The sequence below is a fragment of the Leptopilina heterotoma genome, unplaced genomic scaffold (assembly GCF_015476425.1).
Source record: "Leptopilina heterotoma isolate Lh14 unplaced genomic scaffold, ASM1547642v1 Lhet_42, whole genome shotgun sequence".
Classification (NCBI taxonomy): domain Eukaryota; kingdom Metazoa; phylum Arthropoda; class Insecta; order Hymenoptera; family Figitidae; genus Leptopilina; species Leptopilina heterotoma.
The window spans coordinates 80,053-94,721 of NW_025111078.1; the positions used below are offsets into that span (position 1 = coordinate 80,053).

The window sequence follows — 14,669 nt, forward strand, 5'->3', positions numbered from 1 at the left end:
AAAGTAGTGCAACAAACTTTGTTATCCGAGGTGAAATTTCATTCTGTCTCTAGATTTACAAACTAAATTACCAACTATTTGTTTCCAACATGTATTTTTATTTTTTAAAGAGTAAATTGAATTAAAAGGGGCCATTCTAGAATTACGTAGGAATTTGAAGGGGGAAGAAATTTTCATTTTCTTCAAGTTGTTAAATTGATACTTTTAGGTTAATAATTTAAGATTTTGAAACTTTAGTTCCGAGTCATGAAACTAAATTCAGTTTGTTAATTTAGTTTCAAGTCAACATGATTACAAAAGAATTTTGAAATTCTTTAAAAATGGAAGAATTTGCACATGTCTCTACATTTATGCACAGAAAATAACTGCAGTGCTAATAAACATAATAGATGTGCCTGCTGGTAAGAGCATTTTCATGTGAGAAGTAAATCAATTTATCTCAAAATACTATGATTCAAAGTTTGCTGAAACTTTGTGTGATGATGATCCGGCTCTCAGAGTTGAAACTCTGTATGGTAATATTGCATATAGCATGTCTGATGGAGGTACATAGGGAAACTTTAACAGTAGTAAGTGGCCGCTTTAGTCGGACATGGTAGAAACGTACATATAGTGCATATAGAGGTACATAGGGAAGTAATAATAATGCTTCTCACTTGGATGAGTCGTACGGCTCGTTAAAGCTTCAACTGATATTTCACATTTACTGTAAGAGTGTACCAGCACATATACCACATTAATGTTCATTAGCTCAACGACTTATATGTATATAAATGTTTCTGTGCAGGATTATTGAGAATGTGAACTGTTAATACAGCGCAGATGCCCAACAAGGCTTGGCCTCGTCGAGAGTGGTCTCCTCAATCTCCTATAGATGTCTTGTAAGTGTTTTTAACATTATCCAAATTTTTAATTTTTAGAATTAAGGCATCGTAGTCGATAATTAATTTTTGAAAAAGTAGTAAAAATTAATTTTGTTTTTCCCTGACTTTTTCCTGACAGATTTTGACTTTTCCCTGACCCTAAGGAATATTCTGATTCACTCTAAAAATTATTAGATACTCAAAAAACTGTTCTATTACATTTATTTACAAATTTCTCCAAACGTAAAATTATTCGAAAACATCAATAACTTCTATTTTTAAATAAATATTTAATCATTATTATTTTTCCACAGGAAATAAGAATTTTAAAAAATTCAAATAAAATTTTTCAAAAAAAATTAAATTATTTACAAAAATTTAAATAAAATTCTTCGCAAGAATTCAATTATTTTTATAAGTAATACAATTTTTCACATCAATTCAATTATTTCCAAAAATGAAATAAATTTCATTGTAAGAATTAAATTATTATCATAAATAATAAAGTTTTTTCTAGGATTTAAATTATTTTAAATGAATTCCTCGAAAAATGTAATAAAATTCGTTGCAAGAATTGAATTATTTTCATAAATAATAATATTCTTTACAGGATTTAAACTGTTCAAAGGAAATGTAGTAAAATTCGTTGCAAGAATTTAATTATTTTCATAAATAATAATATTCTTCACAAAATTTCAATTATTTAAATAAAATAAAAATTCGTTGCAAGACTATTTTCTTAAATAATGAAATTCAAAGGAATTTCAATTATTTTTAATATAATTTTAAGTAAATTCTTCGAAAAATGTACCTAATTAATTTCAAAAATTTTATTAAAATTCTTCCAAAGAAATAGATAAAAATTATCAATTATTTTTAATAATTTTTGCAAAAGTTCCTAGAGAATTTTCAAATCCATTTGTTTACAATTAAATTTTACGAAATTTTGATTATTATTATATTGTATTATTTAAATACAAATATGAAAAAATTATTAAATGAATGAACCTTTCTAAAAATTGAATTCTTATAAAGAATTTTATCAACAAATTTTTAAATAACTGAATTTTCCGACGAATTTTAATAAAAATTTCAAGAATAATTTCATTTTTTAAGGAATACGATTAAAATTGTATTAAAAATAATTGAAATTCCATGATGCGTTTTATTATTTATGAAAATAATTGAATCTCTGTAAGGGGCCGTCCATAAATTACGTAACACGTTTTTAGTGAAATTTTGAACCCCCCCTCCCCCTATGTAACAGGTTGTAACAAAATCGTTTTACCCCCCCCCCCTCTATCATTGTTACGTAATTTTTTAAAATATTATTTTTACTAACGTTTTTCGAAACAAATTTGTTTATTACTGTTATTTTTAGTATTTATATCGTTCAATAGCAATACAAAATTAAGTTAAATATAAAAAACATTTAGAGGAATAATTTTATTAATCATACTGAACAACCAATAAATAACATTGATTTTTTTAATAATAATTTTATATTATTTCCAAGAATCGATTCGCGAAATGATTCGATTTTTACTTATATTGAAGTGGCGGCAAGGGACAGCTTTTCAAAAATTTATCGATTGTAAAGAGATTAAGTTTCTTATAAATATTACGTAACAATGATGATTGACCCCTCCCTTCCATGTAACATATGATAACATTTTCTCGAACCCCCCCTCCCCCCTAAATGTGTTACGTAATTTATGGACGCCCCCTAAAAAAAATTTTTTCTTATTAAAATAATTGAATTATTGCGAAGAAATTTATAAAAAATTTGTAAATAGTTGAATTCCTGTGAAATTTTCATTATTTATGAAAATAATTGAATTTTGGAGAAGAATTTTATTATTTTGAAAGATAATTGAAATTTATCATAATTGAATAATTGAATACATAAACATAATTGAATTTCTACAAATATTTGTAACTTCTTTGTTCTTTAAAATTAAATTTTCTCCAGTACTTTAATAAAAATCCCTGACTTTTCCCTGATCATTTTTTTTGTTGAAATTTCTAAATAAAACTATTCAAAACTTAATTTTACAGCAATTAAAATTTTTAAAGATTTCAATTTAAAAATCTATTGAAATTTAATTATTTATAAAAATTCACACTATAACGCTTTTATTTTTTATTTATTTAATTGTTATGATGAATTTTATTAAAATTTTTGAAAATAATTAAATTCTTTCCAGAAATTAAAAATGTAATGAAAATAATTGTTAAAATCTAAAAAACAAATTATATCAAAAGTTTGTTGAATAATTCAAATCTTTCGAAGAATATTAATAAATTTTAAAGAATAATTGCATTGATTCCAGGAATTTGTTTAAAATTATACTAAAATTAATTAAAATCCTGCGATGAGTTTTATTATGTTTATAAAAATAATTGAATGTTTGCAAAAAATTTTATAAAATTTTTTTTAGACTAAAAAATATATGAATAAATTAAATTTCCTAAATTCAAAAATTTTTTAATAAAAAAAAAGAAATATTCTCTAGAATTCAATTAGTAACAGAAATAAGAAAGAATATCATATCAGGGAGAGAGAATATATATTAAATTTTTTAAAAGTATTTTAAAATTTGAGGAATAACTGCGACAGAGCAAAATTTTGATATAAAAAATACTAAAATTTAAAAAAACTTATATGAAATTTAGTATAATTATATCAAATTTCAAGAATATTAATTAAATTTTAACATAACTTTACTAAATTTCACATATGTTTTTTTTTAAATTTAATATATATTCTCTCTCCGTGTAGGAATTTTAGTTATTAAAGTGAAAAAAAATTCAAGAAGAATTGACGGATCGAAATTTTTGTATGCCATAAACTAATCTTTGCAGCAATTTTAGAAATTTAATATTATGTTAGTAATTTTGATTCCGATTGATTTCTGACAGAAAAAACAAGAACATTCGACGATTATTTATAGAGTTACATCATTAATGTGTCAAAACTCGAAAATAGCCATTATAACAATGATGTTTTTCGATAAAGAATAAAAAAAATAAGCTGGCAAATTTTACATGCAAGAGCTATTAGGTTTTATTACACAGTACACACATATATATATATATATATATATATATATATATATATATATATATATACGTATGTACTCTCATTAAAAAAGAAGCAATAAAATTTAGCACGCAAAGTCAGTCTTCTCGCCCTACTATTTCCGTTTCTTAATTTTTTTTTCATACCACAATCCGTGTATTTTTATTTCGCTCAATTGTATTCCAACTTTTTGTTATATTTTCAATCTACAAGTACTTTATTCACGCTTTTGAAATATTTTTCGATATGCTTTTAATTATTCGCCGCCACGCTAGAGTACGTTAATCGAAACCGAAAAACCGGACAGAAATATAATTAACTAATTAAAGTTTTCTGTTGGAGTGCTATGACGGTAAAATCGCTGTTTTCCGCAGACCCCCCTTTCTAATTGAAGCGATTCCAAGATAAGGTCTTAAATTTTAACGCAGCAAACATGGCTCCAAGTCACGAAACGCCAGTTTCGACTTCTACAGGTAATAAAAGGCAAATTCAAGTGGTGTTTTACATTGCGACCACACCTCTAGTGACACCTCATCCGTAACAATTAATTCTCGCTCTCTGAATAATTAATTTTTTCCCAAAATCTATAATTAAAATTCTAAAAGAAAATACTCAGGTGCTCTCAATGAAAATTTAAGGAACAAAAAAATTACTTCTATACAAAGTTTAAAAATTGAAAAAACTACTCTAAAAGTAAAAAAAACTGTTCAAAAACATAAAGAGACAGTAGTACTTCTGAAGAATCAATTTCGCGGAAAATTCTAAATGATACTTTGAAAAATAGACTTTGCTGGTTATACAAAGCAAATGAATATTTGGCGTCATGCCGAAAACTCGATAAATATTCGGTTCCCAGTCATATATGAACTTGCATCGTTACAATTCAGATGCAAAAGTCCATTTTGTCCGATGGATGTGCAAATACACTCGTTGAATCAATAAACCACTTGTCACGTTCAACACGCAGTGCTTGCGAATTTCAAAAAGTAACAATTTCACAGCAACTATTTAAAATATATGACATTTCGGTCTCGATTAAGTTATATAGAAAGCTAAAAAAATTCCATACAAACGTAGCTTGAGAGAACAAAAAATAGAACAGTCAACAACAAAATTCAATAAAATCTCCCAAAAGTTGAAATTCGTCAGAGAAAAAAGAACGATGATGATGGCTAATTCTTTAAAACAATTTACATAAATTGCTCTCCACTTCTTGTTAAGTGATTTCTCTATGGTAAAATTCGCCACTGTTCAAATTTTCAATATTCCAGTGCCTCAGATAACTAATTACAAAATCTAGTTATTGGACTATTTTCCTACAGATACTATTTCCATAAACCAAATTTGTATCCATAAATTAAAAAAGAAAATTATTTCCGAATTGGATCTAAAATGACATTTTCAATTATTTTTGTATATACACGTTCAGTAGAAGACAATAATTTCATTTTACAATTGTAGTCCATTTGACAAGGGAAGGAAATTTTTTAATTAATTTTTCAAACAAAATAAACTCCAGGGATGCATGAATGGAAAGAGAATATGATGAAGAATACTGTTGAGAGAAAGGCAGTGATAATTGGCTGGACTATACGTATATAGAGGGTGGACGGTTGATTGTCACGTGATTGCCTTATCTATCCTCGGGCTCACTGAATGTGGGTTGAATTATAGTTGCAGCAAGAGCAACGAAAGTCTTCGCGTAGCCGGAGGTGAAATTTCGCATAGAGAAGGTAGAGAGACTATATCGAATATAGTACACGCAAATGCTCCTGTAAGCAGCCAGTTTCCTATATATATATTCAATAACTATACTATATGTACTTAAATACATAGATACATACATAAATACATAGATGTACCAAATGTATATACGTAACTATGTATAAACATAACTACTATATCTATAGTCGTGTAACTACTATACAAGATACGTCTACCTCTAGAATTTGCTTCTAAAGATCCATTTTGTACACGCCACCAACTTACGTGATAATACGTTGTAAACTTCAAATTGAAACGAAGTAAGATACTGGTTAATGGTAATTTTTGCCAAAGCTGTGCTGTAAAGCAATTATAAAAATCAAACAGTTTGTCCGCAACATTTGCAGATTGTAAACAATTTTGTCAAATTTCCAATTTTATCAGTAAATTATGAGATATTAAAAAGCGTGACTTTTGTGAAAAAATGTTTTCGAATGAGTACTGGAACGAATTTCCAAATAGAGTTGCAAAAATTTTAATCTAATTAATAATTTTTAATTTTTAATTTTAATCTTTTTTCCCTGATTTTCAGATAGAATTTTGACTTTATCCCTGATTTTTGTTCAGACTTTGCACTCAATAATTAATTTTAAAAAAGTAGCAAAAAGTAGCTATCGAAAAAATTTAAATATTTATAAAAATAATGTAATTCTTGCGAAGAATTTTATAAAATCTTTTAAATAATTCATCTTTTCGACAAATTTTATGCAAATTCTAATTTAAATAATTGAAATCCTGAGAAATTTTTATTATTCTTGAAAAGAATCGAATTCTTACGAAGCTTACTACAACAAATTTTTTAAATAATTGATTTCTGTTTGGAAAATTTATGTAAATAATAGATATTGAAAATCATTGAAATCAGAATATTTTTTTTAAATAATTAAATTTTACAAAGAATTATATTAAAATTTTTGACAATAATTGAATGTCTGTGTGGTATTTTATTCAATTTTTTTTAATATAATTGAATTCCTGAAAAGCATTTTATTATTTATGAAAATAATTTAATTTTGAATGAAATTTATCAATTTTTCTTTAAAATAATTGAATTCTTTTGCGAAATTTTATGAAAATACTATAGTTAATGAAAATAATTGAATTTCGATTATTTTTTGAAAATAATTGAATCGTTTTAAAGAATTTGATTATAATTTTTGAGAATAGTTTTTTAAAAGTCTTCTAGTATTGTCGAATTTAAAGTAGTGGAAATTCTAAAAAAATAACTGAAATCTAAATAAAGTAACCAAATAGCACAACGTAAAAAAGTAGTAATTAGTAGGTTTTAGTAGATGAGTACGAAGGCTGCTATTAAAAAAAAATCTAAGGCAGTTCAATTATAAATGAAGATGCTTTTTACATAAAAATATTTAAATTAAAACTTTAAGGGTGCGTCTACACATTTTAAAAACGAAATTACTGTTGCAAACTATAAGTAAAAACGAACTAAGAAAAATTGTTATAAAATGGATTTTAATAATAATAATTATTATTTTGAAGAAGTAAAACATTAAAAAAGATCGAGAAAATCAAATATGTGTATATTGCCTGCTAAAATGTGAGAATATGACGTATACTCGAGTCGACACAACTTGATTGAACTTTAAAAGATATATAGATCGAAACTGACAGAAATCGAAAAATCTAAAAAAGATTAAAGAAAAGTTTTTGCCATCTTACTTATTTTTATTTGTTTCTAAGTCCAACAGTTATACTTCTTGATTAAAGTATATAAAATATATTTTGCGATTATTTTGCAATAATGCTAATAATTTAGAGAAAAATCAAATAGTAATATTTTCCGATCCGAAATCAACTCTGCCATTGCTAATGACTTATATCGTCAATATAAATTTTCTAAACTATAAATAATATATTAAATAATATTTTGTTTGTTTTTTTGTTTTATTTCTTTAGGTGGATGCCTCGCTCCGCTATGAGGCCAGCCGAGGGCGATACATCGGACTGCATTCTCGTGGTTGGCATATCGCGACCAAAATTGGCCGCTGCTTTCCTGTCTGTCGCTTTGATTTCTCTATTCCTGACTTTTCACGTTCTCTTTGATAGTGCAGTCTATAGTCTTCATGCAGCTTCCGGTGTTGAGGGAAGAACGATAGAATTGGTTACACGTGCCCGCGCCACACCTCCACTACTTTTTTCCAATAAAATACATTTTCCTCGCACCAATAGACATCTTCCTCAGGCAATTATCATCGGTGTAAGAAAGTGCGGTACACGTGCACTTCTCGAAATGCTCTTTCTTCATCCACAAATCCAAAAGGCAGCCGGCGAAGTACATTTTTTCGATCGTGACGATAATTATAGTAAAGGTCTCGAATGGTATCGAAGAAAAATGCCATATTCATTTAAGGGACAGGTCACCATTGAAAAAAGTCCCAGTTACTTTGTCACGCCCGAAGTAAGTTTTTACGTTTCCCATTTTTTTCAGTCACTTTATAGCTTTTATTATAGTTTTCCATGTTCAAATGAACAAAATTTATTCATTTCATCAAATTAAATTTTTATTACAATAATTGAGGGTCCGGATGTAAGAACAGGTTATTATTTTTCAAGGCTCGAAATCCTCCCCTTTTAAATTAAAAAAGGGATTCAAAATTTTTATTTATTGCAAGCATTCTGTATCTGTATTAAAGATCATAAAAAAGCCCCTCCAAAAATTATGATATAAAATTTTACAATTTTTTAAATTTATTAAACGATAATTTTTAGCTTAAAAAATTATAACCGGTTCTTTGATCTACAATTTATAGTCAGAAAGAAGATTAATTGCAGTTTCTAAATTAAAAATTTGTTTTTAATTTTAAAAGTAATTAGTAATCAGAAATTAATAAAAATATTTCTAATAAAAAATATATCCTTCATTTGAACGTTAAAAACTCAAGCATTTTTAAGAACTCTTATTTTGTTATTAGTTTTCTATTTTTAATCCGCACGAAAATTTCTTTATGTATACAAATTGCAAAATCCAAAACTACATTCGCCAATATTTCAATCTAATTGAAATTTTATCTCTTGCATGGGTATTTCAATTTATTTCTTTTAAACTCAGTTACAAAAAGTTAACTTTTTCGTTGAATATTCTACAAGTTTTTTTTTCTATTTGCCTCCAACGCGTAGATATATCTCCAAAATTTATACAGAAAGTTTTATTAGAGAAATTGTTTCAATATAATTTTTTTTACGAAAATAGCATTTGTTCGAATATGAAAAAGATTGTTTAAAACATTGTTAGTAAATTTTAAGTCAGCTTATATTTCAAAAAAAAACTTTGTAACTTTTGATTAGGAAAAAATTTTTTATATTTTTTTAATATGCATGTTTAATTTTAAAATTATTTTCCACTATTAGAAAAGTATTAAATAAAATAAGGAACATTATGAAAAGTTAATTTTTCAACATTTTGTCCAATTTGCCTTAATCTAAATTAGCAGCTCACGTAATTTAATTTCTAACTGCACGAATCATTATCTAATTTTCCTTTATCCTAATTGTCTCTCATCATAACTTCTAATTTTACTTAATAGATACGTGTGTCATAATTGCGTCCTTGTCTAAAAATTTTCAGTTTATATCTTCTTTAATTAAACCACATATTTTAATGTCTTTTTATGAATATAATTTTATATTAAATACACTGAACAAACGGTATTAAAAAAACATTGTCAAATTAAAAGCAGTTTTTGACTAAAGCCATTTTTAGGTACATTAAAATAAATCAAAAATATTCAGTACTTAAAATTGGTTCAAAATAAACACCTATTTTTATTTGACAATTTTAACAGTGTAATATAAATTTAAACATCAAGAGGAAGTAAATCAAACATTCGAAATTATCAAAGTGTAAAATGAAAGTGGGTTATTTGCTGTAACATCGAAATCAATATTTGTAACCGAAAATTCATTTCCACGTAATTTCATTTTACCTAAAAACTAATCAGGCATAAGCGTCATGCCGCAAAATTTTAAATTGTCCTCTCAAAATTCCCACGATAATTTATGATTGGATAATTGTTAATTTTGCCTCACATAACATTTATATTGAGTTGAATTTTAGAATAAAAGAGAAAATCTATTGAAACAAGAATTTCATTTAAATATTGTTTAATAATAGATTTTAAATTTGAATTTTGTATTTAGTTTTTAAATGTAGATATATCAGTTTCTGTAAGTTAATTCTTTCTCATGCATGCAGCAGTTCATTTTGAATGAGATTTAAATATTTTTAATTGACGATAATTATTTAAATGTTATGGGATTATTGCTTCAATATTCCAGTATTTCTCAACTCACTGTAACGTATATTCATTTTAAAATGTTTTATGCAATAAAGTATGGAAATTGGCAAAAGCATAAGAGTCTGAGATTATCAATTAATATCGGAAGATTGAAATTTCAATTGAAAGCTTATTCATAAGTTATCTGATATAAATTTTTGACTTTTTTCCGGTATCAATTTACATGTAGCAGATTTTTAATGAAACTGTCTATACAAGGGAAGAGAAAATAACTTCGATCTAAAACCTGAAATGTCAGATATTTTTGTCAATTTCTGCAATTTTTACTATTTGAAATTTTAGTACTTCCGGATATGCAAATGACAAGAAAATTACAGAAGCAATAAAGGGAAAAAATTGTTAAAATTGACCAAGCACTTTGGGTTTTAATTCGTAAATGGTAGTGGCTCTTAATTGGATAAATTAATATTCGAACTTTTTGAGAATCTAATCTAATGGAGAATTGAGACTAAAATAAGATTTTCTATTTCAGGTGCCTGAAAGAATTCGTGCGATGAATTCGAGTGTAAAGTTACTGTTAATCGTGCGCGAGCCAGTAACAAGAGCAATATCAGACTACACACAATTGCGAACACATTCAGCGACAGCGTCAACAACAACAACAAATGGAACGCCAGTTCCTTATTTACAAATAAGTCGCACATTCGAGGAACTTGTTATTAGGCCCGATGGTTCCATCAATGAATTCTATAGGCCAATCGCCATTTCCCTTTATCATAACTACATGCATCGATGGCTGGAGGTATTCTCCCGTGATCAAATGCTGGTAGTGAATGGTGATCGGCTTATAGAAGATCCCGTACCCCAATTGCGCAGAATCGAGAGCTTCCTAGGTCTGGAGCCAAAAATTGGTAGACATAACTTTTACTTTAACAACACCAAGGGCTTCTTCTGTCTGCGCAATGACACAGCAGAAAAGTGTTTGCGGGAGAGCAAAGGTCGTCGACATCCACGAGTCAGTCCTGTGGTAGTTACGAAACTTCGCAAGTTTTTCAATGAACACAACCAACGCTTTTATGACCTGGTGGGCGAGGACCTTGGCTGGCCTGAGGAATAGATCTCTCACTTTAGCAGTCTTTAGTCTCTAGCTTTTTTTTATACATACAGTTGGTTGTACTTGTCTCTAAGCTCTACTTATGCCGATTCTGCACTAGAGATTATCTCTCTCTCAAGTTTTATTTTCTCAAGCAAAAAAAGCAAACCGTAGAAAAAAAACTTGTCACAAAATGAAGAATTTTACGATGTTCCTATATCATACTTGGATCAGTTCTCTAGATTAAAGATCTGCGACTTGCAACATTCATTTTTTATAGGATCCTGGGGAGCACTTTTATTCACCATTCGCAATTGTCATTCTTTCGATTATTACCCTTAAAGGTCTATCATAAAAAAGTAATCTTAAATATTCAGACTATTTTTAGTCTATAATTTTCTCAAAGAATCAGTAAAACTAGATATCTATACCTAATCCTTAATCTAAACATCAAAACCTCTCGGATTTAATTCGAAGAATCGATAACATCTATTTCCAAATTGATAAAGACTGGACTTTACTTTAAATTCAAAGCAAAAACCAATATTTTCTTTGTGAAAGTGAAACTAGTCTTTGAAATACATCTTGAGTTTGCAGTCTCTAGTCTTTATCGATACAATCAAAAAGCAATCAAGAGTGCAATACCCTGGATGAAAAGCATTCAAGTATCCTCTTGTGCAGAATCGGCTCAAGATTATGAGCCTGCGCGTGAATGGATCTTTTTTTTTGAAGCGAGGAAAAAAAAGAGATGATAAAAAGAAAAATGATGCCTCTAAGAAGGGCGTTTTTCAGTCTATCCAACGTCATTTGGATCACATTGATCCTTGGCTAATTAATCGTAAATACTAAACAAGTTGATAGCTAAAAATGCAAAGATTTAATATTTTTCTAATCCACATTGGAAGTTGTTATACTTATCGTTAAGGTATTAAATATAATTACAAAAAAAAGAATACATATCAGTCGTGACGAAAGATTCGACTAAAGCAAACATTAATTATTCATTTAAGGCTAGGAAAGAAGATTTATTCACTTTTTCTGCAAAAAAAAGAAAAATTTATTATTTTTGTTTGTAAACCAAAGAATCGAAAATTTATTTTTGTTAAAGAAAGGTTTGTAAATCTATATAAAGACGAGGGAAAACTGTTTTCATGGAACATTATTATCACGATAATAATGCTCCATTATTTCATTCATCGACAGAGTTCCCTCGTTTCCGCCTAAGGCTGCAATTCAAGATCTACATAGTTATAACAACCACTATTGAGAAGTTCAATGTGAAATTCAAATAACTTCCAGTTTAAGCTGAATAACTATAACTTTTCATTACAATAGAAATCTTGTAATATTATCGTTAAATTATATTTCTTTACATTAAAAAGATAGTTCTACTTCTGTTTTGAACTATACGTCGATTTTGATTTTTTTCCCAATTGTACTTTATTTAGTTAATAATTTTAGTTTAAGTAAAGAATCAAAACTAGTCCAATTTATCCATTTAAATAAAAACTTTATTAAATTAATTGCCAAGACAATAATTACCAATTTTAATAAATTAAATTACCCCTATTGTTTAGAAAAAGAGAACAGTGAAGAATCTTCTTTCAAATTGAATAGCTGCATTTTAGATGAAAAGTTCAAAGAGCATATATATAAAGATGTGATAATAATTTTAACAAAAAAAGAAATTAAAATGCTTATTTGAAAAAAAATGATTTTCTTTCGTCACGAACTTAAATATATATTATACAAACTGATTGTCATGATTGGAATTCGAAAGCTTTTTTTACTTGCCTAGAAATAAAATATCGTGCGATAGAATTTTTCTAGGACGTATACTTTATATATATACAAAAAATGTATATGTGTATACCATTTAAAAGAAAAACTATAATCATAGATGGTAAGTTTAATTAATTTTAAAAAGTTTCTGGTACAAGTCGACAATTGATATCAAAACAAAATATATTCAAAACGTAAAATATTAATACTGATTGCGTAACGAATACATATCAAGATTGTGATAATATTTATATATAAATTAATATGTTAAATTTATTATCAACAGTTTAAAAAAACGAATTTACTGTCCATTATATATAAATATATATTATATAGAAATGGAAAAAAAAGATTTATTCTCAGTGAAACACAATGAAAGTAAATTTTAATTATAATAGGGAATTTTTTTAGTCATAAGCAAAAGTCACAGCTTATCAAAAAAATTTTCAAGCCAAATCATAGAATTTGAATTCTATATTCTGTTAACTTCGAATTAAATTTTTAAATATTCTATAACTGAATTTTTATTATTTACTTCTATATAATTATTTTAGTCATAATTAGGAAAAGTCAAAGTTTACATATTCAATAATATACAATTTCTATCATTTAATTTTATAATTTTTACTTTATTAAATTATGTCTAAATTTTATTGTTATAATTATTACATAATAATAATTGATAAAATTTTATTCAATAGTAATGGAAATGAAATATTTTACTTCTTTATTAAATTGAGTTTTATTTATTTATAATTTATTGAATTTACTTTATTTATTTATTCATTGAAAAAGTAGATTTACACTTATAATTTTCTTATTTTTATCTAGTGATTTGAAAACAAATGTTTCGTTTGTTTGCGGTTACCCTTTAAACTTTTCACTTGAACTTCGCACAAGATGATGTGAATTGTCTGATTAAATTCTGGACAGATTCCAAGTGTCGAATTTGGAAAATGTCCAAAAACGAAAACTATTATTGTTAATTAAATATTTAATTTCTATTATATGTTGAAAGAATAAAAATTTTTTAATTTATATTAAACGGAAACATTTTATTATTATTTTCGAAAATAAAGAAATAAATTTATTATTTTTGTGCGATTTTTAATAATTTTCTAGCAACTTGCTAATAGTGAAAATATAATTTTAATTAAATTAATTTTTACAGTAGAAAAATTTTCAAAAAAATATTTTTCTTTTTCATGTCGAAAAAAGTCATTTATTTGAAAATTTTCATCATTTTTCTTTTATAATAGCCGAATGAATATTGTATAAGACTCTAAGTGGAGTTTAGAAGGTTTTAAAATTAATGTTCAACCCCCACTTGAATAATAGTGAAAGCAATAAAAATAATACTTTTCCATATAATAATTTAAAAAAATTTATTTCTCCCAAATAAATTTAATTCGAAGTCATTCAAAAACTACAATTCATTGAAAATTTCAAAAATTACTAAAATCGTAATTCGCTTTATTATTTACCATGAAACATTTTGTATTTAAGACAAATTTTGTCAATCTGAAAATATTTTCATCAAAAAGGATAATCAATTTTTATGAATGAAATAAAAATATTTGAAAGGGGAAATTTATAAAGTCATAATAATTACGTCAAACGAAATTATTTTTTAACAACTTGGCTGAATTTTAAAAGGTTCCTACTAATTTTTTTTTTATAAACTCGCTACTTTTCCGAATTTTTTCAATTTAGATCAATCCAAGAAAACTTTTTTTAATTTTCCGAAGTAAAATATGCAAATAAAATTTGCATTTGGTACCAAAGAAATAATTTGCTTTTACTGGTTTTCAAAGTCCTTCTCCCTTTGC

At 26.3% G+C, this 14,669-nt stretch overlaps 1 protein-coding gene and 1 long non-coding RNA gene across 2 annotated transcripts in view; one reads left to right on the forward strand and one right to left on the reverse strand.

The window, feature by feature from the left end:
- The window catches only part of LOC122506504 (heparan sulfate glucosamine 3-O-sulfotransferase 5), a 56,169-nt gene extending 43,075 nt beyond the window's left edge, over nt 1–13,094 (forward strand). The window contains exons 2-4 of the mRNA XM_043618731.1: nt 788–881; nt 7,627–8,128; nt 10,498–13,094. Of these exons, the coding sequence (XP_043474666.1) occupies nt 823–881; nt 7,627–8,128; nt 10,498–11,082 (1,146 nt within the window). The 5' untranslated portion in view covers nt 788–822 and the 3' untranslated portion in view covers nt 11,083–13,094. The remainder of the gene's footprint in view (nt 1–787; nt 882–7,626; nt 8,129–10,497) is intronic.
- The window catches only part of LOC122506510, a 128,867-nt gene that overhangs the window by 53,362 nt on the left and 60,836 nt on the right, over nt 1–14,669 (reverse strand). The gene's annotated exons all lie outside the window — the stretch shown is intronic.